Source organism: Pelecanus crispus, chromosome W (assembly GCF_030463565.1).
Source record: "Pelecanus crispus isolate bPelCri1 chromosome W, bPelCri1.pri, whole genome shotgun sequence".
Taxonomy (NCBI): domain Eukaryota; kingdom Metazoa; phylum Chordata; class Aves; order Pelecaniformes; family Pelecanidae; genus Pelecanus; species Pelecanus crispus.
In genome coordinates, this window is record NC_134675.1 from 10,941,930 (window position 1) to 10,969,718 (window position 27,789).

The 27,789-nt window shown below is 44.0% G+C and overlaps 1 protein-coding gene across 1 annotated transcript in view; it reads left to right on the forward strand.

The window, feature by feature from the left end:
- Window positions 1–27,186, forward strand: part of LOC142596551 (guanine nucleotide-binding protein G(q) subunit alpha) — a 165,502-nt gene extending 138,316 nt beyond the window's left edge. Inside the window, exons 6-7 of the mRNA XM_075725738.1 lie at window positions 22,636–22,789; window positions 26,996–27,186. Coding sequence (XP_075581853.1) covers window positions 22,636–22,789; window positions 26,996–27,186 — 345 coding nt within the window. The remainder of the gene's footprint in view (window positions 1–22,635; window positions 22,790–26,995) is intronic.
- The last annotated feature ends 603 nt before the right edge of the window (window positions 27,187–27,789 follow it).

Sequence of the window (27,789 nt, forward strand, 5' to 3'; positions counted from 1 at the left end):
CAGAGGCTCCAGGTAGGGCCATTCTCCCCAGCTGCAGTGTAGGTCACATTTTTAATATCCTGCCCTGCCCGGACTGGCCCAAGGGCTACTGCATGAACTATCTCACGTTTAATTTGTTCAAAGGCTTGGTGTTGCTCAGGGCCCCATTTCAAATTCTTCTTCTTCCGGGTCGCTTGGTAGAGAGGGCTTACAATCAGACTGTAATTTGGAATATGCTTTCTCCAAAAACCCACAACGCCTAAGAAAGCTTGTGTTTCCTTTTTGCTAGTTGGTGGAGACATGGCTGTTATTTTGTTGATCACATCCATTGGGATCTAACGACGTCTATCTTGCCATTTTATTCCTAAAAACTGGATCTCCTGTGCAGGTCCCTTGACCTTTGTTTCATGGCAAAACCAGCCTTCAGAAGGATTTGGACTATTTTCTTTCCCTTCTCAAAAACGTCTTCTGCTGTGTTGCCCCACACAATGATGTCATCAATATACTGCAGATGTTCTGGAGCTTCACCCTGTTCCAGTGCTGTCTGGATCAGTCCATGGCAAATGGTGGGGCTGTGCTTCCACCCCTGGGGTAGTCAATTCCAGGTGTGCTGAACACCCCTCCAAGTGAAAGCAAACTGGGGCCTGCACTCTGCTGCCAAAGGGATGGAGAAAAATGCATTAGCAATATCACTTGTGGCATACCACTTAGCTGCCTTTGACTCCAGTTCGTATTGAAGTTCTAGCATGTCCGGCACAGTAGCACTCGGTGGTGTAACTTCGTTCAGGCCACTGTGCCAGCTACTAGGAAGAAAATTAACTTTATCCCAGATGAAACCAGGATAATAGGATTTATATTGGCTTATATTCTCTCCCTTTATTGCTATTTCAAAGAATAACAGAAGAAGGAAACTTGTGGGTGGTGATGTATGAACTAAGCTAGCAAAATGCAGTAGTACACAGTGTTTTGTATACAATTTTGCAGAGTATCGGGGGAATTTAATATTTGGATTTTTTTCTTTCATGAAGTCTATTCCCATTATTCATCAAACTTACATTAATTACTCATCAGGACTCTTCTGTGCAAGGTTTTAACATTCATTTTCAAAAGTTAAATGAAAAAAAGGAAGCATATTTATGTTCTTCATGACTGTGTATATATGTTGATTTTATTGTTTAAGAGAAGGGTTGACATAGCAAGGTAAAACAGGTGTCCCTGGGTAGTCGTGAGTGTATTCTCAACTTTATTCAGTATTATTTTTTTTAAGAAAGGCTGGGAACTCTGAAAGCTTTTAAATTTATACTTTTCCCATAAAAGAAAGAAATCTCATTACATAATTTATATTATCAGCCATCTCCTTAAAAAGTACAGCTGTTACAACAAAGAAATTTTCAGTTGCTTACATAGTGAATACATCTTCTCATTTATTTTTGTATTCTTTTAACTTGGTGGGTATCAGAATGTTTTAATTTTGTTTTGTAAGACATATATCTTTGATGTTGTGGTCCGAACAGTAATGGAGTTTGACAACATGTTATAAAACAAAGCTTTATTGTGGAAGTAAGAAAAATGAGCAACAATTTCCCCATATAGCGACTCACCCAATCACCGATAGTGAATGCAGGATCATAAGTGATGCCATGGCTTTGGTGGACTGCCAGGGACATTTGGTGTCTGGGTCATCTGGCAGAAACAGCCAATTGTGCAAATGCCTTTTGAATGTGGAGGAGTTGGGACAATGTAGGTCAGGGGGCAGGGTGTTGGCAGTGTGTCTAAGCTGCCAATATTGGTCAAGGCGTAGGGTGTCAGGAGGCAGGGTGTCACTTCCTCCCCTTGATTCTCTCAAATGATCACTTGACATGGAGTTAAAGACTAGGGTGTTATTTTGGCAGGTTGTTAGTTACATAATAAGCTAGGTGAGATTGGTGTTCTGGCACCTGCAGGGTATAAATTACATAGAGGTCAAAAGCTGGTGCATGATGAGATGGGTACCATAGAATCACCTCTATCACGTATCAGTTGCGCAGGCATCTGGGAGGTGATTACTATGGCATCTTCCCAATTGCTACAAGAGAGGCTGCAAAAGAGATTACAACCAGCATCCGCTCTTATCTAGTGGCCCCAACCTAGGTCAGGGAGTGGCTTGACCATGACTGGGAAAATGCGTTACAACACAATCTACAACCCCATCCACTGATACAAAACAAAATATAAATAATGGCAATAAACAAGATAATTACAAAAAGTACAGCCAAAATCTTTTCACAAATACCCTGAGATCTGGGAACCATGACCAAAATTTGCCAGTCCCCCAATCGATATTTTTGGTTGCCACCTGATGCAAGGGCTTTAGTTGTGTCCGGATTTTCTTAAGGTTGGTCTCAATGCATAGATCTTGGTTGACATAGACACAGCAGGTAGTATTTACTAATGCACAAATGCCACCTTGTGTGGCCAGCAAGTACTCTAAGGCTAGATGGTTTTGAGTGGTAGTCTGTGGTACTTGAGGAACGTCTTGCTGCAGTGCTTGGATGGCATTGGTTGTTACATTTTCTATATTTTCCAGGGTAGCAGAGAGATTGATGATTGCTTTTTCTGGCTCAGAGACACCTAGCCAAGGAAGGAGGGTACAGGCAAACTGGTGAAATCTGGATCCTCATTCTACCAAAGGGTTAATACCACACTGATGTCGCAGGGCATTTTTCTGGACATGGGACATGTAGAGGTTTTCTTCAACATGCATCCCAGGCACTATTAGTCCAGGTATGCAGGTCGCCTCTCACTCCATGGGAGGTTTTTCATGGCACAGCTGCTGCACAGCCAGTATAGGCAGGGGGCACCTATTGTGCTGTGGTGGTTTGACCCTGGCTGGATGCCAAGTGCCCACCAAAGCCGCTCTGTCACTCTCCTTCTCAACTGGACAGGGGAGAGAAAATACAATGAAAAGCTCATGGGTCGAGATAAGGACAGGGACATCACTCAGCAATTACCGTCACGGGCAAAACAGACTCAACTTGGGGAAAATCAGTTTAATTTATTACCAGTCGAAACTGAGTAGGGTAATGAGAAAAAAAACCCAAATCTTAAAACACCTTCCCCCTGCCCCTCCCTTCTTTCCAGGCTCAATTTCACTCCCAATTTTCTCTACCTCCTCCCCCCAAGCAGTGCAGGGGCACGGGGAATGGGGGTTGCGGTCAGTTCATCGTGTGTTGTCTCTGCTGCTCCTTCCTTCTCAGGGGAGGACTCCTCACACTCTTCCCCTGCTCCAGCGTGGGGTCCCACCCACAGGAGACAGTCCTCCATGAACTTCTCCAACGTGGGTCCTTCCCACGGGCTGCAATTCTTCACGAACTGTTCCAGCATGGGCCCCTTCCACAGGGTGCAGTCCTTCAGGAGCAGACTGCTCTAGTGTGGGTCCCCTATGGGATCACAAGTCCTGCCAGCAAACCTGCTCCAGCGTGGGCTTCTCTCTCTCCACGGGTCCACAGATCCTGCCAGGAGCCTGCTCCAGCACGGGCTTCCCACGGGGTCATAGCCTCCTTTGGGCACATCCACCTGCTCCGGCATGGGGTCCTCCACGGGCTGCAGGTGAAGATCTGCTCCACCGTTAACCTCCATGGGCTGCAGGGGGACAGCCTGCCTCACCATGGTCTTCACCACAGCCTGCAGGGGAATCTCTGCTCTGGTGCCTGGAGCACCTCCCTCCTTCTTCCCTGACCTTGGTGTCTGCATAGTCGTTCCTCTCACATATTCTCACTCCTCACTCCAGCTGCAGTTTGTGTCCCAGAGGGTTTTTTTTTTCCCCTTCATAAATATGTTATCCCAGAGGCACTACCACTATCGCTGATTGGCTCAGCCTTGGCCAGCGGTGGGTCCGTCTTGGAGCCAGCTGGCATTGGCTCTGTCGGACATAGGGGAAGCTTCTAGCAGCTTCTCACAGAAGCCACCCCTGTAGCCCCTCCACTACCAAAACCTTGCCATGCAAACCCAAGACATGCTAAAGTCGCGGCAGTGAGTGGTGTCTTTCAGGCAATTGTCAATATTGGCATGGTAGGTTTGCATGGTGTAGGATGGACCCTGCTGCATGGTTTGTAGTTGATCACGGGATGGATCATAGCCCATAAAGTTCTGGAGGACGTAGAATTCTCATCCATTCTTTACCAAGGCAGCAGTGGGTAGTTGGTGGTTGAGGGATTAGCCCGAATAGAGTAATATCTGGGAAAAATTTTAGATGCGTGGCCCCGCAAATCCGCCAGTGCCAGAATTCCCACCACGGGAACCCCTTGGTGCCCAGATGCAGGATGTTTTGTACAAATCCAACAATCACTTCCCTTTCTGACATTCGCCAGTGCCTGACATGTGAGAATTAACAAGTTAGTATCCCAACCAGCAAGGTCCTGGTGGACTGTCCCTAAGAACAATATCCACAGCATATTCAAAAGAGGGGCTTGCTCGGAATAACCGACAGTAGTACAAGTAAAACAACTACAATAAACAGCAATATAGCAGGAAGATTTTTCTAGATTGTTGTGGTTGAGATAAAGACAGTTTAATAGGTAAAGCAAAAGCTGTGCATGCAAGCAAAGCAAAATAAGGAATTCATTCACTACTTCCCATTGATGGGCAGATGTTTAGCCATTTCCAGGAAAGCAGGGCTCCATCATGTGTTAACAGTTACTTGGGAAGACAAATGTCATAATGCCAAACGTTCCCCTCCCCTCCTCCTTCCCCCAGCTTCTTGTGCACCTCAGCCTACTCACTGCCGGGGCAGTGTGAGAAGCAGAATAGGCCTTGATACTGTACAAGCACTGTTCAGCAATAACTAAAACATCCCTGTGTTATCAACACTGTTTTGGTCACAAATCCAAAACATAGCACCATATGAGCTGCTATGAAGCAAATTAACTCTATCCCAGCCAAAACTAGTACACAGATCAGTTCGTTCGTCCAGGGTGGTCTAGTAGTTGGGCTGAGTCAGCAGCTCCAGGCTCATCATGGATATGATCACTTCCTGAAATACAAAATCGCTTTCTACAAAATCTGCCCCAAAGGGGCAGTCTGTGGATCCAATGACAAGATTTGGGCCCTGGTGTCCACAACAAAGGTGACTGAGTGCCAGTCATTCACAACAACTTCTAATCGGGGCTAGGACATAGGGTATGCAAAAAGGTCTGCTGGGAAACAGAACTAGGAGGGGATCTCCATCTGGTGGTGGACACCCACCCACCAGTTCTCAGGCAGCACCTTAGAGAGAGGAAGGAGGGGCCAAAGGTAAGGCATTGCAAGGCTCACAGGGAAGGAGGGGGAGGGCAGGGCCCACCTGCTGATGGCCATTCAGAAGCTGTACAAAGACATTGTTCGGCAATTTATCAGTTTGTTGGGGGTGGGTAAACCCCCTTTCCAGCAGGAACCACCAAAGGTGGCCCCTTTCTGTCTGGCCGGCGGAGGTGCCCCATCTTCTGCCCAGGTGAGGATTCCTCTGCATCTGACCGTGGGGCACAGAAGCCATTGCCACAGCACCCACCCTTGCAGCCAGGGCAAGCAGAGCCCCTGTGTCCCACGGGGACACACTCACTGAGGTGAGTTAGAGCTGCCTCAGTGTGCCAGAGCCTCCCGAGCCACTCCATCCAGCCTTCTCCTGGCTTTTTACAAAACTGGTCGCCCAGGGAGCAGAACTCAAGGCAGGTAGAGGAAAGGCAGGGGTGTCTTCCCCTGTAGGGTCGGGAAGGGGGTCAGGGTCTGGTCCAGGGCCATTTTTGTCCCTGTCCCAATTATCATCCTTATCATCGCCCTGGTAGATAGTGGCCCTAACTTGGGCTGTTGTACCAGGACGATTGCTCTGAGCCTCGAGGGCCTGCTGGGCCAAGGGGGCTAGCTTATGCTCGTCCCTCTCAGCCCCTTGCTTAGCTTCTCCCACCTGTCTGAGGGTGCTGTGCAGCCTGGTAATTTCAGCCTGGGCAACGTCAAGGGCACAAGTCAGGAGTCTGATTAAGCAACCTTTGCCTTTTCCCCGTTTGCAACATCTGGCATTACGGCACTGTTCAAATTCTTCCCCAATAGCCTGGGGATCCGTCCAATTATCTCAGATCCAATCCTCCTCCCATTGCGGGAGAGCTCCAAACTTGCTCCTTTCCTGAAGTGTCCAGTAGTTGTCAGAAAGACTCCATCCTGTCCGTGATGCCAATAATGTGGTCTGAACAGTAATGGAGTCTGACAACATGTTATAAAACAAAACTTTATTGAGGCAGTCGGAAAGATGAGCAACAGTGCACCCATATGGTGACTCACCCAATCACCAATAGCAAACACAAGATCATAAGCGATGCCATGGCCCTGGTGGACTGCCAATGACATTTGGTGTCTGGATCATCTGGCAGCAACAGCCGATCATGCAAATGCCTTTTGAATGTGGGTAAGAGTTGCACTGCCCCTTGGCTCCACCAATGGTAGTGTGATTTGAGAGAATCATACTTTACATGAATAATGTGGGTGGCACCCTGCCTACACTGCCAGTGTCAGTCAAGGGGCAGAGTGTCAGGAGGTATGGTGTCACATGTGATGTTAATTATTTTTCTCAGTGTATTGATCTAACAGAGCGGAACATGAATGACAAGGAAAAATAGTAGTGCAAATAGCTTGCAGCATAAAATGCATCCTGCTTAATGGGGTAGAGAGAGATGAATGTAATGTAATGTAATGTGGGCTATAAATAGGCTTCTAGTCTTTGTGAACATTTTGATTTCTGGTAAAAGTAAATAAAAATACTTTGAAATAGTCTTTTTAGGAGAAGGAGATTAAAGATAAATATTACTTTCAATTTTGCATGGATGTTAGTGTGTTAAATTATTTATAACTTGGCCATCTGGGCTTTCAGAGTATACAATCTTGTCCTTTGTTGTTATCAGCTAAAAGAGTTCACATTACGAACTGAATGGAACATATGGACTGAACATTTCCCTTCTGTCTTGGGCTCTCCTACCACTTTGAAATGACTGAAGTGATATTATTTCATGACTCTTTTTCAACTCTTATAAAAAAGAACTTACTCATAAAGCTGTCTTGATTTTTCAAGTTTTCACTTTCAAAACAGAATGTTTTGGAGGTAAATGTGGAGGCAAAAGTTCTAAAGGGGGCACCCTTGCTAAGGCGGCAAAAGCGCAGGGAGAGAGCGGGCACCCCAGCCCCCCGCCTAGAGCGGGAAAGGGCGAGCTGCTGACGTGCGTGCGGCAGCTCTGACGCAGCATGGGCGGGGCCAGGAGTGACGGCGGCCAACACCACCACCACCCCCACCACCCCCCCCCCACCTATAAAAGCAGCCCCCAGGGCGCGCGAGCAACTAGGAGCGCCGCGACCAGGACGGGCAAACGGGGTGTGGCGCGTCAGGAGGGCGTGGCACGTCAGTTTGTGCCGCAGTTCGCGCGGTCAGGGCATGCGGGGAAGGCCAAGTCCCCCTCCTCCTAGTTCCAAAGGGAAACTCAGGCAGTTGTCATCGTCCTCCCAGGAGAATACCTGGCAGCTATGGTTACCACTCACCCGAAAGCCACCACCAGAAGGAATGCGGTGACCCAGATGGAGCTCCTGCACAAACATGCAGGGAGTGCCTGAGCCTGTCGCTTGTACCAGAGGGCAGTGGAGACAGCAAATGTATTCGGTGTGACCAGGTAGATGATCTGCTCAGCCTGGTGGCAGAGCTGAAGGAGGAGGTGGAAAGGCTGAGGAGTATCAGGGAGTGCGAGAGGGAGATAGATTGGTAGAGCAAGACCCTACCGTCCCTGGGGCCAAGGCAGCAGGCAGAGGTCCCACAAGGACCAGAGGATCCCCTACCCTCTTGCCGGCAAGCAGAAGGAGGGGATCCAAGAGACGGGGGGAATGGAAACAGGTCCCTGCCTGGGGAGGCAGGCGAATCCCCTCCCGGCCTCCCTCACCTTCCCAGCTGCCCTTACGTAACAGATATGGGGCTCTGGAAGTAGAGGGCCAGGCAAGTGGGGAGGAAGGTGAAGGTCCAGCCGGGGGGTGGCCGAGGGCCAGTCAGTCACCCCCACGGATTACAACTGCCCCTGTTAAGAAAAAAAGGAGGGTAATTGTGGTGGGTGATTCCCTCCTGTGGGGAACTGAGGGCCCAATCTGCCCTCCAGACCCATCCCACAGGGAAGTCTGCTGCCTCCCTGGGGCCCAGGTTAGGGATGTTACTATGAAACTCCCTGATCTCGTAAGGCCCTCCGATTATTACCCATTGCTGGTTGTACAAGTTGGCAGTGATGAGATTACAGAGAGAACTCCTAAAGCAATGAAGAGGGACTTCAGGGCACTGGGGCGATTGGTTGCAGGATTGGGAGCACAGATAGTGTTTTCCTCAATCCCGTCAGTGGCAGGGAAGAATGCTGAAAGGAATGGGAAAACTCACCTGATTAACAGGTGGCTCAGAGGCTGGTGCCATCAGTGGAATTTTGGTTTTTTTGATCATGGGGAGGTTTACATGGCACCGGGCCTGCTGGCGGCTGATGAAGATCAGCTGTCTCCAAAGGGGAAAAGGATTCTCGTCCATGAGTTGGCAGGACTCATTGAGAGGGCTTTAAACTAGGTTTGAAGGGGGAAGGGGATATAAACAGGCTCGCTAGTGAGGAGCCATGGGGTGGCATGGCAATGTTGGGCGTGAAATCGATAGCCCAGCTCAAGTGCATCTTCACCAATGCGCATAGCGTGGGCAACAAACAGAAGGAGCTGGAAGCCCTTGTGCAGCAGGATAGCTATGACTTAGTCGCCATCACAGAAACATGGTGGGACGACTCTCATGACTGGAGTGCTGCATTGGATGGCGACAAGCTCTTCAGAAGGGATAGGCATGGAAGGAGAGGCGGTGGGGTGGCTCTGTATGTTAGGGAGGGTTTTGACTGTATGGAGCTCGACAGTGGTGATGATAAGGTCAAGTGCTTATGGGTAAGGATGAGGGGGAAGGCCAGCAAGGCGGATGTCCTGCTGGGAGTCTGCTATAGACCAACCAACCAGGATGTAGAGATAGATGAAGCGTTCTGCAAGCAGCTGGCAGAAGTCTCGCAATCGCTACCCCTTGTTCTTGTGGGGGACTTCAACTTGCCAGACATCTGCTGGAAATACAACACAGCAGAGAGGCAACAGTCTCGGAGGTTCCTGGAGTGTGTGGGGGATAACTTTCTGATGCAGCTGGTAAATGAGCCTACCAGGGGAGGTACCTCGCTTGACCTGCTGTTTACAAACAGAGAAGGGCTTGTGGGAGATGTCGTGGTCGGAGGCCGTCTTGGGCTTAGCGACCACGATATGATAGAGATCTCGATTCTTGGCGATGTAAAGAGGAGGGGCAGCAAAACTGTTACCATGGGCTTCCAGAGGGCAGACTTTGGCCTGTTCAGGACCCTGGTTGGGAAAGTCCCTTGGGAGGCAGTCCTGAAAGGCAAAGGGGTCCAGGAAGGCTGGGCCTTCTTCAAGAAGGAAGTCTTAAGGGCACAGGAGCAGGCTGTCCCCATGTGCCGTAAGACCAACCGGCGGGGAAGACGACCGGCCTGGCTGAATAGGGAGCTTTTGCTGGGACTCAGGGAGAAAAGGAGAGTCTACCGCCTTTGGAAGAAGGGGCAGGCAACTCAGGAAGAGTACAGGGATCTTGTTAGGTCATGCAGGGAGGAAATTAGAAAGGCAAAAGCCCAGCTAGAACTCAATCTGGCCACTGTTGTAAAAGATAATAAAAAAATGTTTTTATAATTACATCAACAATAAAAGGAGAACCAAGGAGAATCTCCATCTTTTGCTGGATGTGGGGGGGAACATTGTCACCGAGGACAAGGAAAAGGCTGAGGTACTTAATGCCTTCTTTGCCTCAGTCTTTAATAGCCAGACCGGTCATCCCCAGGGTACTCAGCCCCCTGAACTGGAAGACAGGGACGGGGAGCAGAATGGAGCCCTCATAGTCCAGGAGGAAGCAGTTAATGACCTGCTATGCCACCTGGACACTCGCAAGTGTATGGGGCCAGATGGGCAAAAATCAAAAATCAAAAGTGTTTTCTGAGATATCACTAGAGACTGAAAAGCTACAGAGGCAATGGATAGCATAAAATATTCATTGATAAAAGATGAGTTTTAGAAGTAAAGCAGAACATCCATTGGCCAAAATAATTGGGGAAGAAATGCTAGTTTAAATCATTTTGGTCATAGTTAATATACTTTGGTTAAATATATATATAAAAATATGATTGTAAAATGTGAGTTTGTAACAGGATTGGAGATAAATTTCACTTGTATTTAGAACTGTAATATTATTTCTGCTTTGACTTTTGAATAAGGAATTTCACTAGTGCCCTATATATACATAATATGTATCCTATATATATACACACATATATATCTATCTTTATGCCTTAGGAAAACAATATTTTCTCCATTATTTTATTTGTTAAGCAATTTCTTTTTGTTGATAAATGAAACCACATATGAAAGAATCATTGAAATGTCTCTTCTTTGAAACATACATCTTTAAATATTAACATTAATAGAATTTTAAAAGCTTATATTTCATAGGAGGTTTACACTCTGGGTTTTCACTGACTGAGTAACAAAACAAATAGAACTAATAATCTTTATTTTTAAAGTCTAATTCATTTATATGTCCTATTTAGACAGGTAATTTGTAATCCTCTTAAGAGAGTTGTTTACATTATTGGTTCTAATTAATTAGAGAAGGAAAAGATTCTTTTCAAATAAAGAGTGTTGCTCCTTTTTTTAAGCTTTTGTTTGGGTTCTAAAGGTCATATTGCATCTTAATAAATTCAGTTTAGCTGCAACTAAAATTTTTAGGGTTTTAAAACAATAGGAATATAGGAAACTTTGTTATCCTTAAGTTGTCCTAGGTAGAATAGATTAAAGTTGTTTGGATTGTTAAAAAATATTCAAGTTAAAGTCTGTTGTATTAGAATTACATGAAATACATGAATACAGGATAGGTATTTTTAGTGTGTATTCATTTGTGCTTATATACAGGTATGTAGATGCAGGCCTATATGCTCATGTTTTGAATCTGGACAAAATACATCTGTGAAATAGATGAGTATCCAAAGTCTAGATGGAACTTCTGTAGCATTCATCAGTGTGCTCTGACAAATTGGTACAGTGTTCCAGTCACACTTTCTTTTGATGTGGGCCAAAAATATGAAATGACATGAGGTCACAGAGTTCAGAATACTTTCATTCTTCGTGGAGACAATTATCTGAAGAATGTATTTCATTTTTACATCAGAACTATCTTTCTGTTCACATCTAGGCATGTTTCCACTTTTCTTCCAGCACTTTGAGTTCCTTATTCACAGGCTAGTCCTACATGGCTTTCCATGAAGGCTGAAAGAAAACAATGTTGAGATCAGACCACTTTTTTTTTTTCTGTGTTGTGTAAAAAGCACATAAAACATTTAGTTGCCTGGTTTTTTTCATCAGCATTCAGCAGTCCAGAACAATTGGGCATGGAGCAGAGGAATAATATGAACTCCCAGATAGAATTAAAATATTATTTCCATGGGAAATAAAACCTCCAGAACTCATTGTTTATTTGGAAACTAGAGAAAATAACATATTTATCTTCTGTGCCAAAATTATTTGCTGTATTTATTATATCTGTTCATGCATGTGCACACACATGCATATGGGACATGGTTTAGTGGGCATGGTGGTGGGTTGATGATTGGAATGATGATCTTAGAGGCCCTTTCCAATCTTAATGATTCCTAGTTTTTACTTTCATTATAAATGCTCCAGCCACCAAGCCAGGAAGCGTGGGGTTACTACTCTACACTTAACTAGTTTAGTGGTGGACTTGGTAATGTTAGGTTAATGGTTGGACTGGATGATCTTAAAGGTCTTTTCCAACCTAAATGATTCTATGATTCTATATATATTTTCTTTTTTTCTGTAGATAAAAACCCTTTTGAATATAAAGTATCAGTGCTAAGAAGCATTTGCATAACAAAGAGCTAGAGCTTGTTCCTGTGTTAAAATGGATGGTTCATAATGGAAATGGGAGTTTGAATTATCATACACCCATTTGCAGATGTAAATGTTAACTGGTAAATGTTACTATTGGCTGTGATTATTTACAAAGAAGATGGCAACTTTTTTTCAGTAACCTGTGTCAAAACTGACCAGAAAAGGGCCTTTTTCATTGACAATTTTATTTTAAAAGATTTTCACCTGTTTTTCTCAATAATATGTGGGTATTTATGAAAAACTGTTTATTCCAGCATTCATGATATTTCATCAAAAAACAGTTTAACAGCCATTTTTTTCTTTAAAAACTAATTTGGCAGCAATGTTTGGACCATGTTTTTCAACCACTGTTTGGATCACATTTTTTGGACAATTTTTTTGTGATTTAATGGTTGTTGAACAAATTTATTTCAGTGGATTTCAGTTGTCATTTGATCTGTCTGTCCCTCTTATGGATACATAAAATTGCAATATATCTTGAATGTTGCAACCTTAAGTTGTTGGAGAGGTTAGAGTTCTTCTGTAAGGTGATTTAAAAATACAGTTCTCAGCTACAGAGATGTCTTCCCAGTCTTCTACCAGCAGTTATTTTCATCAGGCTGGTCTGCAGAAAGATTAAAACAAGTGAAGAGAATACAGGAATCATTCCTGAGCTCTGTATGTGTTTGAAGTAGTCTCTTACCACATTTGAGTTATTCATCACAATACAATGGTTTGTACAACCATTACAATTCTCTCTCAGATAGCTAGTTATAGCTGCATGATTATATTTCATACTGATGGCAAAAAAATTAAAGTGTTTCCAGTTTTGAAACTGTATTTACTTTTTTTACATCATGGGGAACTTGGCACTTACCTGATTTCCTCTTATTTCCCAACCTTACATGTAGCAGCCCTATTATATTTCCAGCCAAGGAATATGCTATAGGGTATTTCTGTGCAGCCAGACAGTGCTGCTACTTAAATAATTGCTGTAAGTCTTATTTGGAGAATGGAGATATTCCTAATTAACACAGACTTTCCAACAGAAAAAAAGACTCAAATGCACAAACTTTTGTCAGGTCAAATAATGGAGTGCATCACTGTGATGCTAAATAACTTCAGAAACATTAGCCCCTGCTTTGTGATCTTTGGGGGCAGGGGGGCTGAGGCTCTCTTGTGTCAGTACCCACTCTTCATCTGCATTTGTCCCTGACTGAATCCTCTCTCACTCAGATAACTGTCTCTTATCAGCATAAACAGTGTACTAGGTTGTGGTGTTTTGACCCTGGCTGGATGCCAAGTGCCCACCAAAGCCACTCTATCACTCCCCTTCTCAACTGGACAGGGGAGAGAAAAAGCTTGTGGGTCAAGATAAGGACAGGGAGAGATCACTCAGCAATTACCGTCACGGGCAAAACAGACTCGACTCGGGGAAAATCAGTTTAATTTATTAGGTATCAAAACTCCATGGGCTGCAGGGAGACAGCCTGTCTCACCATGGTCTTCAGCACGGGCTGCAGGGGAATCTCTGCTCCGGTGCCTGGAGCACCTCCTCCCCCTCCTTCTTCACTGACCTTGGTGTCTGCAGGGTTGTTCCTCTCACATATTCTCACTCCTCACTCCAGCTGCAGTTTTTGTGTCCCGGGTGGTTTTTTTTCCTCCTCCTTAAATATGTTATCACAGAGGTGCTACCACTGTCACTGATTGGCTCGGCCTTGGCCAGCGGCAGGTCCGTCTTGGAGCCAGCTGGCATTGGCTCTATTGGACATAGGGGAAGCTTCTAGCAGCTTCTCACAGAAGCCACCCCTATAGCCCCGTCATGAATGCAGGTTTGTGAATCCTGCTGATTATGTCGATTCACTATGAATGAGTGACTTTACACAGTTTGATTTAGTAAAGGTTAGAATTTACTTGTAGCGAATTGCAGAATTTGATTATAGTATTTTTAATAGCACTCAATCATCAATGATTAATAAAGTGATTAGACAAAATTGATAAAAACAGTGACTTAGTTACAGATTCGAAGATGGCAAGGTTCACTGTATTACTACATAGAAGCACATAAAAGAGAATTAAATCACAACAAGTTAAAATGATTCATAAAAGCATTGCGTATATATGGAATAAAGGCAAGGGGGGGACACGACCCTCCCGTTGAGTCACGAGGTTTAGACTAGACCCCTTTGCTTTCTAAACTCCTTCTCAGAGAGGAGCCTAGTGCGGCTAGGTCTAGTCTTAGTCTCAGACTTGGTCAACGGTTTATATGGATAAGGGTGATGTATGTGTATGCATATATGTATATCTAGTACATAGGAAAAATATATAAAGGAAATTGGATTATACGAGAGAGAAAGAGAAATTGTATGTAGGGGATACGGAAACCCTCCCGTTGAGTCACGAGGTTCAGAATGGACCCCCTTGCTTTTTAAACTCCTTCTCAGAGAGGAGCCTAGGTGTGGCTGGGCCCACTCTTAGTCTCAGACTTGGTCAATGGTTTAGGAGAGTAATGCTATAAGAATAGTACAGCAATATAAAACTCCTTTTAAAATTAAATCATACATCTACAGACTACTTAAATTGATTCATGCATGCACACTTACAACTATAAATGCATATATGAAAATAGTATACCTGTTAAAAATTCCCCTCGAGTTTAGTGAAATACTCACGTCTAATGCCTTGGCATTTCTCAACGGGCGAGAGTAGAGTCTCGAGGAGTGAAGAATATCAGCAGCCCAGGCTCCGTTGTCGATCTCCGGCAATGGAGTTCTGGTAGCAGCAGACTTTTGGATATCTGCTAGTTTTCGCTGACTCCGAGAGACATTTCGATCAGAGGGAGATGCTGGTGCGGCCCGCGGCGGTCCAGGAGAGCTCAAAGGGCCTCACTTAGGACTGCCGTTTATAGGATTGTGAGATGATTGACTTTAATCACCAGTAAATTTCCATCCGAGCCACAGTTCGGGTCGGCTTGTTGATGGAATTCCAGCAGTGATGATACCACCCTGTTTCAAGGCTGTCCGGGGTAGCTGTTTGTTCTCGTTCCCCTCGTTAGCCATAATATGAATGTTGATAAGAACAGAGCCGCTCTCTGCTCCAGCCAAGTAGGAGTTTCTGGTACAATTAAGGGGCGCTTAACTGACCAACTCGCTACACAAAAGCTGCGGCCTGCGAATTCCTGAGATTGTAAAGCGGCCGAAGTGAAGGGGAAAAACAGAACAGAAAAACAGGGGCAGGGGGATATGTACCACCACACCCCCCTGCTACCGAAGCCTTGCCATGCAAACCCAAGACATGGCTGTGCATGGCAAGGTTTTGGTAGTGGGGAGAAGGCTGCCTCTGTGGGAAGAGTTCAGAGGCTACCCTGTGCCTAATACAGCTGGTTCCAGTTGGCTCCCCAACAGCTCCACTGCAGGCCAAAGCTGAGCCAATCAGCAAAGTTTGTGGTGCCTCTGTGATAACATATTTAAGAAAGGGTAAAAAACCAAAAATGCTGGATGGAGAGAGGAGAAGGGAACAAAAAGAGTGCGAAACAGCAGAGGGAACACCAAGGTCAGATTAGGAGCAGAAGCTCAGTGGTAGAGCAGACATTCACTGCAGCCTTTGGGGAACCCACCCCAGAGCAGATGGATATATTCTTGAAGGAAGTGCAGTCCGTGGAAAACCTACGCTGGAGCAGATCATCTTTTCCTCCCTCCTTCCAGTTGTGGGAGGTGACATTGGTAGGAACAGGCGGATTCAATCTCTTAACACATGGCTCCGAGGCTGGTGCCACCGTCACAACTTTGGGTTCTTCGACAATGGGACGGCCTGCATGGCACCAGACTTGCTGGCAACAAATGGGAGCCAACTTTCTCAAAGGGGAAAGAGGGTCTTTGCACAGGAGCTTGCGGGGCTCATTGATAGGGCTTTAAACTAGATGTGAAGGGGGAGGGGGAACGTACCAGGCTTGCCTGTGACAAGCTGTGGGATGGTACGCAATGGATAGAGGGACGGGGTGCTACTGTGAGCCCTCAACCTATTGCACAGAGGCATGATGGGGACACTGCAGCACAGTTGAAGTCTGGCAGAGATGAGCTGGGGGCTCCTGAGATAGTTAGAGCTCACAAGGAAACCTTCGTGGAACACCCCGAGGGAAATAAGGGATGTTCCACTAAGAAGGTGACACAGCCAACAGCCCAGATGAAATGCCTCTACACGAACGCACGCAGCATGGGGAACAAACAGGAGGAGCTGGAAGCTGCTGTGCTGCTAGACAGCTATGACCTGATTGCCATAACCGAAACCTGGTGGGACGAATCCCATGACTGGAATGTGGCTATTGATGGCTACAGGCTCTTCAGAAGGGACAGGCGAGGAAGGAGGGGTGGAGGTGTTGCCCTCTACATAAAGAAATCGATACAGTGTGAAGAGCTGTCCCTGAAGAATAGCCATGAGCAGGTCGAAAGCTTATGGGTAAGAGTCAGAGACAGAGGCAACAAAGGGAACCTTGTGGTTGGTGTCTACTACAGGCCGCCTGATCAAGGGGAGCCTGCTGACAAAGCCTTCTTCCTCCAGCTCCGGGAAGCTTCACGCTTGCAGACTCTCGTCCTGCTGGGGGACTTCAACCACCCCGACATTTGCTGGAAAAGCAACATGGCGAGCTGCAGGCAATCCAGGAGATTCCTGGAATGCATAGACGACAACTTCTTAAGCCAGGTAATAGACACACCTACCCGAGGGGACGCGATACTGGATCTGATGGTCACCAATGCAAGTGAGCTCATCAGTGATGTCAAGACTGGAGGCAGCCTGGGCTGCAGTGATCACGCGTTGGTGGAGTTCACGCTCCTGAGGGACATGGGAAAAGCGAGGAGTGCAGTCAGGACCCTAAACTTTAGGAAAGCAAACTTCCAGCTCTTCAAGGAGTTAGTCAGAAGGACCCCCTGGGAGACGGTCCTCAGAGACAGGGGAACACAACAGAGTTGGCAGATCTTTAAGGACACCTTCCATAGAGCACAAGAGCTCTCAGTCCCCATGTGTAAAAAATCAGGCAAGGAAGGGAAGAGACCAGCATGGCTGAGTCGAGACCTGCTGGTCAAACTAAAGAGTAAGAGGGAACTGCACAGGCAGTGGAAGCAGGGACAGGTGTCCTGGGGGGAATACAGGGAAACGACCCGCTTGTGTAGGGAGGAGGTCAGGAAGGCCAAGGTGCAGCTGGGGCTGAATTTGGCAAGGGATGTAAAGAATAACAAGAAGGGCTTCTACAGGTATGTCAACCAGAAAAGGAAGGTTAAAGAAAGCGTACCGCCCTTGATGAACAAGAATGGCGACCTTGTATCAACAGACGAGGAGAAGGCTGAGGTACTCAACAACTTCTTTGCCTCGGTCTTCACTGGCAACCTCTCTCCTCACCCCTCCTGAATCACTGGACCACAAGATGGGGAGCAGGGGGGTAAAGCCCCTCCCACTGTAAGGGAAGATCAGGTTCGAGACCACCTGAAGAACCTCAATGTACACAAGTGTATGGGACCTGATGAGATGCATCCCAGAGTCCTGAGGGAATTGGCCGATGTAGTTGCCAAGCCACTCTCCATGATATTTGAAAAGTCCTGGCGGTCAGGTGAAGTCCCTGCTGACTGGAAGAAGGGGAATGTTGTGCCCATTTTTAAAAAGGGAAGAAAGGAGGACCCTGGGAACTACCGACCTGTCAGCCTCACCTCTGTGCCTGGGAAGATCATGGAGCAGATCCTCCTAGAAGCTATGCTCAAGCACATGGAGGACAGGGAGGTGATTTGAGACAGCCAGCACGGATTCACCAAGGGCAAGTCCTGCCTGACCAACCTAGTGGCTTTCTATGAAGGAGTAACTGCATCAGTGGACAAGGGAAAAGCAATGGATGTCATCTACTTGGATTTCTATAAAGCGTTCGACACAGTCCCCCACAACATCCTTCTCTCTCAATTGGGGAGATATGGGTTTGATGGGTGGACTGTTCGATGGATAAGGAATTGTTTGGACGGTCGCATCCAGAGGGGCGTGGTCAATGGCTCGATGTCCACATGGAGACCGGTGACAAGTGGTGTCCCTCAGGGGTCCGTACTGGGACCGGTGCTATTTAACATCTTCATCAATGACATAGACAGTGGGATTGAGTGCACCCTCAGCAAGTTTGCAGATGACACCAAGCTGAGTGGTGCCGTTGACAGACCAGGAGGACGAGATGTCATCCAGAGGGACCTGGACAAGCTGGAGAGGTGGGCCTGTGTGAACCTCATGAGGTTCAACAAGGCCAAGTGCAAGGTCCTGCACCTGGGACGGGGCAACCCCCGGTATCAGTACAGGCTGGGGGATGAAGGGATTGAGAGCAGCCCTGCGGAGAAGGACTTGGGGGTACTGGTAGATGAAAAGCTGGACATGAGCTGGCAATGTGCGCTTGCAGCCCAGAAAGCCAACCGTATCCTGGGCTGCATCAAAAGAAGCGTGGCCAGCAGGTCGAGGAAAGTGATTCTGCCCCTCTACTCTGCTCTGGTGAGACCTCATCTGGAGTACTGCGTCCAGCTCTGGGGCCCTCAGCACAAGAAGGACATGGACCTGCTGGAGCAGGTCCAGAGGAGGGCCACAAAAATGATCTGAGGGCTGGAACACCTCCCCTATGAGGACAGGCTGAGAGAGTTGGGGTTGTTCAGCCTGGAGAAGAGAAGGCTGCGAGGAGACCTTATTGCAGCCTTCCAATACTTAAAGGGGGCCTACAGGAAGGATGGGGAGAATCTTTTTAGCAAGGCCTGTTGTGACAGGACAAGGAATAATGGATTTAAACTAAAGAAGAATAGATTTAGACTAGACATAAGAAAGAAATTTTTTACAATGAGGGTGGTCAAGCACTGGAACAGGTTGCCCAGAGAGGTAGTGGAGGCCCCATCCCTGGCAACATTCAAGGTCAGGTTGGATGGGGCTCCGAGCAACCTGATCTAGTTAAATCTGTCGCTGCTCACTGCAGGGGGGTTGGGCTAGATGACCTCTAAAGTTCCCTTCCAACCCAAAGCATTCTATGATTCTATGATTCTCTGATTCCTAATTTTATAATGAGTAATTTCTGGTGAAATAAAGGGAAAATTCTTCTCCAAATGTAAGCGTCCCAGTATCTTAGTGCAAAGAATGTAGGAGGTTCCCTCTTGGGAAGAGCTACTCAGCAATAGAAGAGCATATGATGATATTTTTCCTACTCAGTTCCTAACAGAGCAACTTACAGCACAATTTCTTTCTTGGCTCATGCCTAATGATAAACAAAGGAGTAGTTTTGCAGAAGTAGTTTCATATTTATAGTTAGAATTAGGCTTAAGTACTTCGCTGAATCCAGATTATTTACATATTAGAGAATCACAGAATGCTTGAAGTTGGAAGGGGCCTCTTGAGATCATCTAGTCCAACCTTCCTGTTCAAGGAAGGTCAGCTAGAGTAGGTTGCCCAGGAATAATAATAAGGAATTAATAACAGTAAGAAATTAATTCTCCTAATATTTATCCTAGAGGCTTAAGTTGGATATTTATCAGCTACCCCAAAATAAATTTACTGCACCTGCTCCTCATTGTAAATGAGTGACAAGTTTAACAAAAACAGTCCTTAAACTCAGAAATTCAGATTGTAATATTTTCCTAAAAACTCCATTACTTTCTGTTAGTATTCTATTAGTATTTAAGCTATAACATTTAATCTCTGCTTCTTTTGTTATGCCTTTGCTTTCTTTTAAATTTTCTGATTCTATCAAACAGAAACTACAAAAAGCAAAAGGTTTTATTCATGTGGGCCTTTCAATAGAAGCCAGAAGCTTATAGTTTTTCATAATGTTATATTTTAAATTCATGTTTACAGTGATGGTTTTGGGGACAGTTTTTAAAAACTGCTGAGAGTTTAGTATGTGTTTAATGAGATCCTGTCTACCTTCCTTATAACAACAGGGAAAGGGAAAAAGCCAGTGAGATCTCCCTTAATTCAGGCAACTGGTAAACATTTTTATTTACTTCTTAACGAGGGATTCAGTTTTGGAAAGACCACCCATCTGAAGCTAACAATTACAGGGATGGAATGGAAGAGTTAGATCCTACAGGATTTATTATTGCTAAGACTATACATCAGGAAAAGATACAGGTATGCTCTTGTATTTAGAGCATGTTAGGTATTTTATTTTCTCACACCTTAATAGTACTACTGTCCATACTGTGAGTGTAGTTTGTGGCAGTAAAAAAAAAAATCCCACAGAAAACAAAAATGGTAAAAGAAAAACCTGTGTGAATTTAGGACATGTATTCCCTCATTTTTTCTCCTCCTCTGACTCCCCTCAACTTTTAACTATGATATTCTTATTATGTCTACATATTATAAAGTTATAAAAGGAATGGTCATGATTGTGCTTTAACAATTAACCTAAGGACTTATGTTTTATGCTCAGCTCTGTTGATATTTCAGTTTTTCTCCTTTTTGAATTAAATTCTTGCACCATTGAAATCAATGCAACTGATTGCAAAAAAGCAAAGATTTTATTTCTCTGCCTTAGTTTCTCCATAAATAAATGTCTGTTTACTTTCTCTCACCACTCCAACATGCTGTAAAGTTTAATAAATTGCTTGAAGATTCTGTGATGATACAAGATAGCTAAACTATTAACTTCTACAAAATTGAATTTTTTTAGGTGGTGGGTTTTTTTTAGAGTTCCTATTTTCCATTCTTATGCAGGTCATTTTAAAATGTAAATTACTACAAGTGAAAATACACTTATAGCAAAACTGTCTGAGTTTTCTGACAGAATGTTGCATACAAACAACAAAAGGAGGGCTAAGGAGAATCTCCATCCTTCATTGGATGCAGGGGGAAACATAGTGACCAAGGATGAGGAAAAGCCTGAGGTACTTAATGCCTTCTTTGCCTCAATCTTTAAGAGTAAGACCAGTTGTTCTCTGGGTACCCAGCCCGCTGAGCTGGAAGACAGGGACGGGGAGCAGAATGAAGCCCCCATAATCCAAGGGGAAATGTTTAGCGACCTGCTACACCACTTAGTCACACACAAGTCCATGGGGCCAGATGGGATCCACCCAAGGGTACTGAGGGAGCTGGCGGAAATGCTCACCAAGCCACTTTCCATCATCTATCAGTAGTCCTGGCTAACTGGGGAGGTCCCTGATGACTGGAGGTTAGCAAATGTGACACCCATCTACAAGAAGGGCCGGAAGGAGGATCCGGGGAACTACAGGCCTGTCAGCCTGACCTCGGTGCCAGGGAAGATTATGGAGCAGATCATCTTGAGTGCCATCACGTGGCATGTACGGGACAACCAGGGGATCAGGCCCAGTCAGCATGGGTTTAGGAAAGGCAGGTCCTGCTTGACTAACCTGATCTCCTTCTATGACAAGGTGACTCATTTGGCCGAGGCCAATTGTATGAGATTCAACAATGCCAAGTGCTGGGTCCTGCACTTGGGTCATAACAACCCCATGCAATGCTACAGGCTTGGGGAAGAGTGGCTGGAAAGCTGCCTGGCCGAAAAGGACCTGGGGGTGCTGGTCGACAGCCAGCTGAACATGAGCCAGCAGTGTGCCCAGGTGGCCAAGAAGGCCAAGAGTATCAAGAGTGCGCACTCAATCCCCTCATCCAGATCATTGATAAAGATATTAAACAAGGCTGGCCCCAAAACAGAGCCCTGGGGAACACCGCTCGTGACCGGCTGCCAACTGGATTTAACTCCATTCACCACTACTCTCTGGGCTCGGCCACCCAACCAGTTTTTTATCCAGCGAAGACTACGCCCATCCAACCCATGAGCTGCCAGCTTCCCAAGGAGAATATTATGGGAGACTGTGTCAAAGGCTTTGCTAAAGTCCAGGTAGATGACGTCCACAGCCTTTCCATCATCTACCAGGCGGGTCACCAGGTCATAAAAGGAGATCAGGTTGGTCAAGCAGGACCTGCCTTTCATGAACCCATGCTGGCTGGGCCTGATCCCCTGGTTGACCTGCACTTGCCTTTTGAGTTCACTCAATATGAACCTCTCCATAATCTTTCCCGGCACTGAGGTCAGGCTGACAGGCCTGTAGTTTCCCGGGTCCTCCTTCCGGCCCTTCTTGTAGATGGGCGTCACATTGGCAAGCCTCCAGTCATCAGGGACCTCCCCTGTTAACCAGGACTGCTGATAGATGATGGAAAGTGGCTTGGCAAGCTCCTCCGCCAGCTCCCTCAATACTCTCGGGTGGATCCCATCTGGCCCCATAGACTTGCATTTAAAGTTCAGGATAGTCACATAAAATAAGTAAGGTTCTTAAACTTGGTTATTATGTCTTGTTGTCCACTTGTCTCTGCCTTGAACCACATGCGTTTCAGTACCCACAAGTTGGTTGCCTGATCATAACTGTGCATAGTCAGTATTTACAACAGTACCGGTTACAGCTATTGTGTCCATGACCTGTGTTTTAAAGAATAATTATGCTTGTGTCATTGAGTTTGCAAAAGGAAACCACCTGCATATTTAATTTGCCACTTACCTATGAATTGTAAATGAATCGGTTAAATCTTACATTTCGGTAAGAAGGTGGAAAACGTGAAATGGATCTGTTTATCAAAAAAATGGAATTGCATGGTTTGATTTAAAAAAAAAATTAAAATTAATTTTCACGACCACTTAAATTTGTCTCTCTTTTTTCATTCCAGAATCGAATGGAAGAAAGTAAAGCACTCTTTAGGACGATTATCACATATCCATGGTTCCAGAATTCTTCAGTCATTCTGTTCTTAAATAAAAAAGATCTCTTAGAGGAGAAAATTATGTACTCCCATTTAGTTGATTATTTCCCAGAGTATGATGGTAAGTATATTGCCACCAGAGCTCATGCCCCATTTACACTGCAGCAAATGTAATAGCCTTGACCATATTTTGCTTAGAGGTTCTTAGGACAAAGATTATCACCCATTCTTCATTACACCTATTTTTTTCTTCACAAATTGTACTTAGTACACCAAATGGTTAGTTTGTATTTGAATGACTTGCTGGTCATGTTTTTTTAAAAATTATATGAAAAGGAAAAAATTATTAAAAATAGAAATTTTTAATACTCCAAATTTTTAAAGTCACTGAAGTCTTGTGGGATTTTCTAGATTGCTAGGATTTCATTTTATACCTCCATTAATTGTGGATAGGATGGTAGTACCTTTCATGTGAAATTATTGATTCTAGATGAGTAACATCATATTAGCAATGGACCTTATTCTGTCCTTGTTCATAAGTTGGAGTGAGGGTTTGAACTAAAGTATAAAGCTCAAATTACATAAAAATACATTTCTCAGTTTTACACAGTGTCTTACTCTTTTTTGTTGTTGTTTTGTTTGTTTGGGTTTTGTTGTTTTGTTTAAGGCTGGATATCTGAATAGAAGTGTCATAAATTCTCTGTGGCTGTCAGAGAAACCAGTATCACTCCTCCCACCCTTTCATTATACCATTTCTTTTTTGTTTCCTTTATTTTAATTTTATGTTACTTACGTGAAGTTTAATGTGCTTGTCCCAGAAAACAATATGTGGAACATACAGCTGTTTCTAAGGAAGCTGTACTTTCTGAAAGTTCTCCTGAGGTGAAAAGTTAGGTATTCTAAGGTAACTGAATGGAGGCTTTGGTAACAGAGAAAAAAATTAATTTCATACAATAACATCTTTTTTGTCTCATCAGAGAGTGAAAAGCAGATTTAAAAGCTACAAAAAAGATTAAATCTCTCATTTTCAAAACTAGAGAGTGATAAAAAGAAAAAGTTACAGTTTTTTCCTGTTTGAGAGGACAGAATGTGTTCACAGTGAACAGCCTGCAGGATCAGACCATACTTATTTATGACTCGGTGTAAGTTTAGTATGATAGTACTATACAGAAGAGAACTGGCAGTTCAATAGAAAATATTCTTGTCCTTTCAAGTTACAAGTGTGACAGGTGCCCTAGATGACATCCTGCAGGTGAGAAGGCTCTATGGGCCTTTCTGTTATTGTCACTCAAGTGGAGATAGACGTGTGTTAAATGCTTGTCCAGAAAAAAACCAGACAAAATTCACACAGAATGGTTGAGGTTGGAAGGGACATGGTTTAGTCTAGTCTACCCTTGATTGGTTTAGAGTGGACTTGGTAGTGTAGGTTAATGGTTGGACTGGATGATCTTAAAGGTCTTTTCCAACCTAAATGATTCTATGATTCTATGGTCATCCAGATCATTAAAGGTGTTAAACAGGACTGGACCCAGTATTGACCCCTGGGGTACCCCACTAGTTACTGGCCTCCAACTAGACTTCATGCCACTGATCACCACCCTCTGATCCCAACCATTCAGCCAGTTTTCAATCCCCCTCAATGTCTGCTCATCTAGCGCATGCTTCATCAGCTTCCCTATGAAGGTCTTATGGGAGACAATGTCAAAAGCCTTACTGAAGTCTAGGTAGACAATATCCACTGCTTTCCCCTCATCTACCAAGCCAGTCATTTCATCGTAGAAGGTTATCAGGTTTTCAATCAGTCAGCTTAGAGAAACCCTCTTCCTCTTCTCCTTTGCCATGGGTAAGGGGAACAAAAGAAGGTTATGGACCAGTAGGGCCATCACCAGTCGGCCAGACCTGAAAGTCTTTAAGAGTCTGACTAATTCTGCAGATCTTGCTGGACTTAACCACTTAGACAAAGTTATGGTTTGATTTGATTTCTTCTGGTGGAAAGATGGGGTGGGTTACACAGTCTGTGGCTTGCATGGATCACTGTGTGGTCCCCTCTGCTGTTCCAGCACCCTGTTTGGAGATGTTGAAGATGGACAGATTTGGAGAACTCATCAGAATTAGGTATTTTTCAGCTGGATCACTTCTCCCGTGCAGTTTCCTGTGTGGTAGCACAATGGAGAAAATAGCATAGGGATGAGAAATGCTAACCAAGATGGCAAATTGGACTGATTAAACTAAGCAGTTGTACTGCACAGTATGTCATAACAACAGTGGATGAGAGACTGAGATGTGCTCAAGGGTCAGAGTATCACATGAAGGTATGCTTTCACAGCTAATACTAAAAGACTGACTCACAGGCAGGAATGAAGAGCTGGGAGAGGGGAAAAAGACAAAAAGGGGCCACGCTTGGGAAGGAAAGAAGAGAAAAATATCTATCCACAGGAGCACACCACCTTCCAGAGTCTTCAAAGAAAATAAATTATTAGACTCACCAAGCTAATGTAGCCAAGCCAAATTGTAGTACTTTCTATATAGGACTTGACTATCATATAGAGAGACCCTTTGAAGACTGCTAAATAGGGACCAATGGACAAGAAACCTACTGATTTGTATTCTAATTCTTTTCCAAGATTATTTAGATCATAAACACTTAGCATTGTAAATCTAACATTGACTGATTCCCTTTTTTCTAAATTCCTGAGGTGGCAAACTCAGGTTTTTAAACTCAGGTTTTTGTACTTGAACTCCAGTCAAAAAAAATTTAAATTACTTGATAATGAGCAGACATGTTATTAGGTAAGCAAAATTTGGATACAGTCTTTGAATAGTGCAGTAGATTATGAGAGAGGGACAACCCTACCTGTGTTTACCCATTGTAAAACTGTTTAACAAAATTCTAGGAAGTTGATTAAAACAATAAATGGCTTATTTTGAAGAAATCTTTGTCTTTGAAAGTCTCCTTTACAAATATTTAAACTTATTAAGAGTTAAAAAAAAAGTAGTGAAATTTATTGTTGCTGCTGTTTCTACAGAATATGTGCTGAAGCTAAAGCTAGAATCTGTTATCTGTGTATGTGTCTATATATATACATATATATTCATGTGCATACATCAGGATATTGCAGAATCATGTTCTTCCACAAGGCTTTGCAACCAATAGATATCAGAAAGCATATGATTTCTCTTCTGTGCTTCCTTTGCTACCTAATTTCTGCAGTTATCCAAATTAGAAATGTTTGCAATTGTATTTAAGTGTTAAAAATAAGTTTTATTGTGTGATTATTAAAAGTTATGTGGGCACATGCTAACCCCCTAAGTACATATTTCATAACCACTGAAGGGCAGAACTATATAACAGCTGAGCGCTGGTATTTATATTGTCATGTAACAAGACCAGGACTAATGAGGAAATAGGAGGAGGCAGCACAGCAAACATACATGTTCTGTAGAAACCCACATTGCAGAAACAGGGGGGCAAGGGAATAATGGCCTATGAAAATTGCACTGAAACAGAATTGCAGTACAGGAAAACAATAGCTTGTGGCTAATTTCCTGCTTCTGTGCTGCTCTTTTGGCTGTGACCATGAACAAACCCTCACTGTTCTAGACTGGAAGTCATTATTTTGCCTTCTGTCTTGTGTAAAGCAGAACATGCAGTTTGGTTACATAGACTTTGTGTTCTTCTGAGAATTGCAGACTTAATTTAGATTTTATAGGACTGTTATATATAATTTAGATAATTGGTTTGTTAGAAAATTAACTTTTTGCAAATGAACTGCTTCAACTAGCAAGCATGTATATTTTATTATCACTAAAGTAAATTCTATTGGAGACAGTGTCAGACCAGTTTAGGATGTAACTTGATTATGCTACATTTTAAAAGAACGTACTTAAGTATAGTTTAAATGTAGTAGATATAGACTGAAAATGGGCCAATTCTATTTATTTTTTTAAAAATTTATTAGTATAAAGCAACTATTTTTTCTGGTTTTCATTTTGTGTGGTTATAGATCATCAATTTCATCTCTCCATTTTAAACATCTTATGGAAGAAAAAGGATAGTCAGCAGGAAAAGAACGGCTCTTACATGATCAACTTCTGGAATTTCCTTCAATTTTTATTTTTAATGGTTCCTACTGGGAAAAAATAGTATATGGTAGTATTTATTAGTAAAAATTTTCCCTTCTTAAGAAATTTTTCCTTCTTAGGATCCTATATGAGGATCACAGACTGAGTCTTTCTTCTGTTTTCTGCTCCTAAGGTTCCCCTCCTAAAGAAGCTCAAATATTGAACTGACTTTAGGAAAACCTGACTTTCTCTTCTTAATTATCAGGACCACAACGGGATGCACAAGCGGCACGAGAGTTCATCTTGAAGATGTTTGTAGACCTGAATCCAGACAGTGATAAAATTATCTACTCCCACTTCACATGTGCTACAGACACAGAGAATATACGCTTTGTCTTTGCTGCTGTCAAGGACACAATCCTACAGTTAAACCTGAAGGAGTACAACCTGGTCTAACTGTGCCTAGGAGGCCCTCCAAGACCACCTTTGCGTGATTGAAGATACACAAGAGGGACTGTATTATCTGTGAAAACAAATTGCATAATACTAATTTATTGCCGGCCTGGACTCTGTGAATGTCCACAGAGCTTTTAGTTAATATTATGATTTTATTTAAACTATATGGAGGAAAAACAAAAGATGCTGAAATACATTCACAGTAGATTTTCTTATTTTTTAGGCAAAACCTTGTGACTCAGTGTGTTTTAAATTCTTAGTGTACACTCACAAAGGATAACAGTTTTTTGCTATTGAAGCAAAATCAAGCTGGTTTCCTCTTTCCCTGACCCTTTCTCTCTCCCTCCTTCCTCCCCCCTTATGTTTTTAAAGGTACAATGGCCATTTTCCCAGTTGCATTCCTTGGTAAAATATTTTCTGTTGAGTGATTTGGTCAGGAAAAAATGCTATCATCAGAACTGAAGTTATCAAATTTTACAGAATATACTTTCTCTGAAAGATCAAAAGTATTGATAGTGTGATTTTAAATTCTTGACATGGGTGTTTTCATTCTGTTTTCACTTCCAAGGCTAGAATATTGGGATTGCAAAATAGAAATAGTTG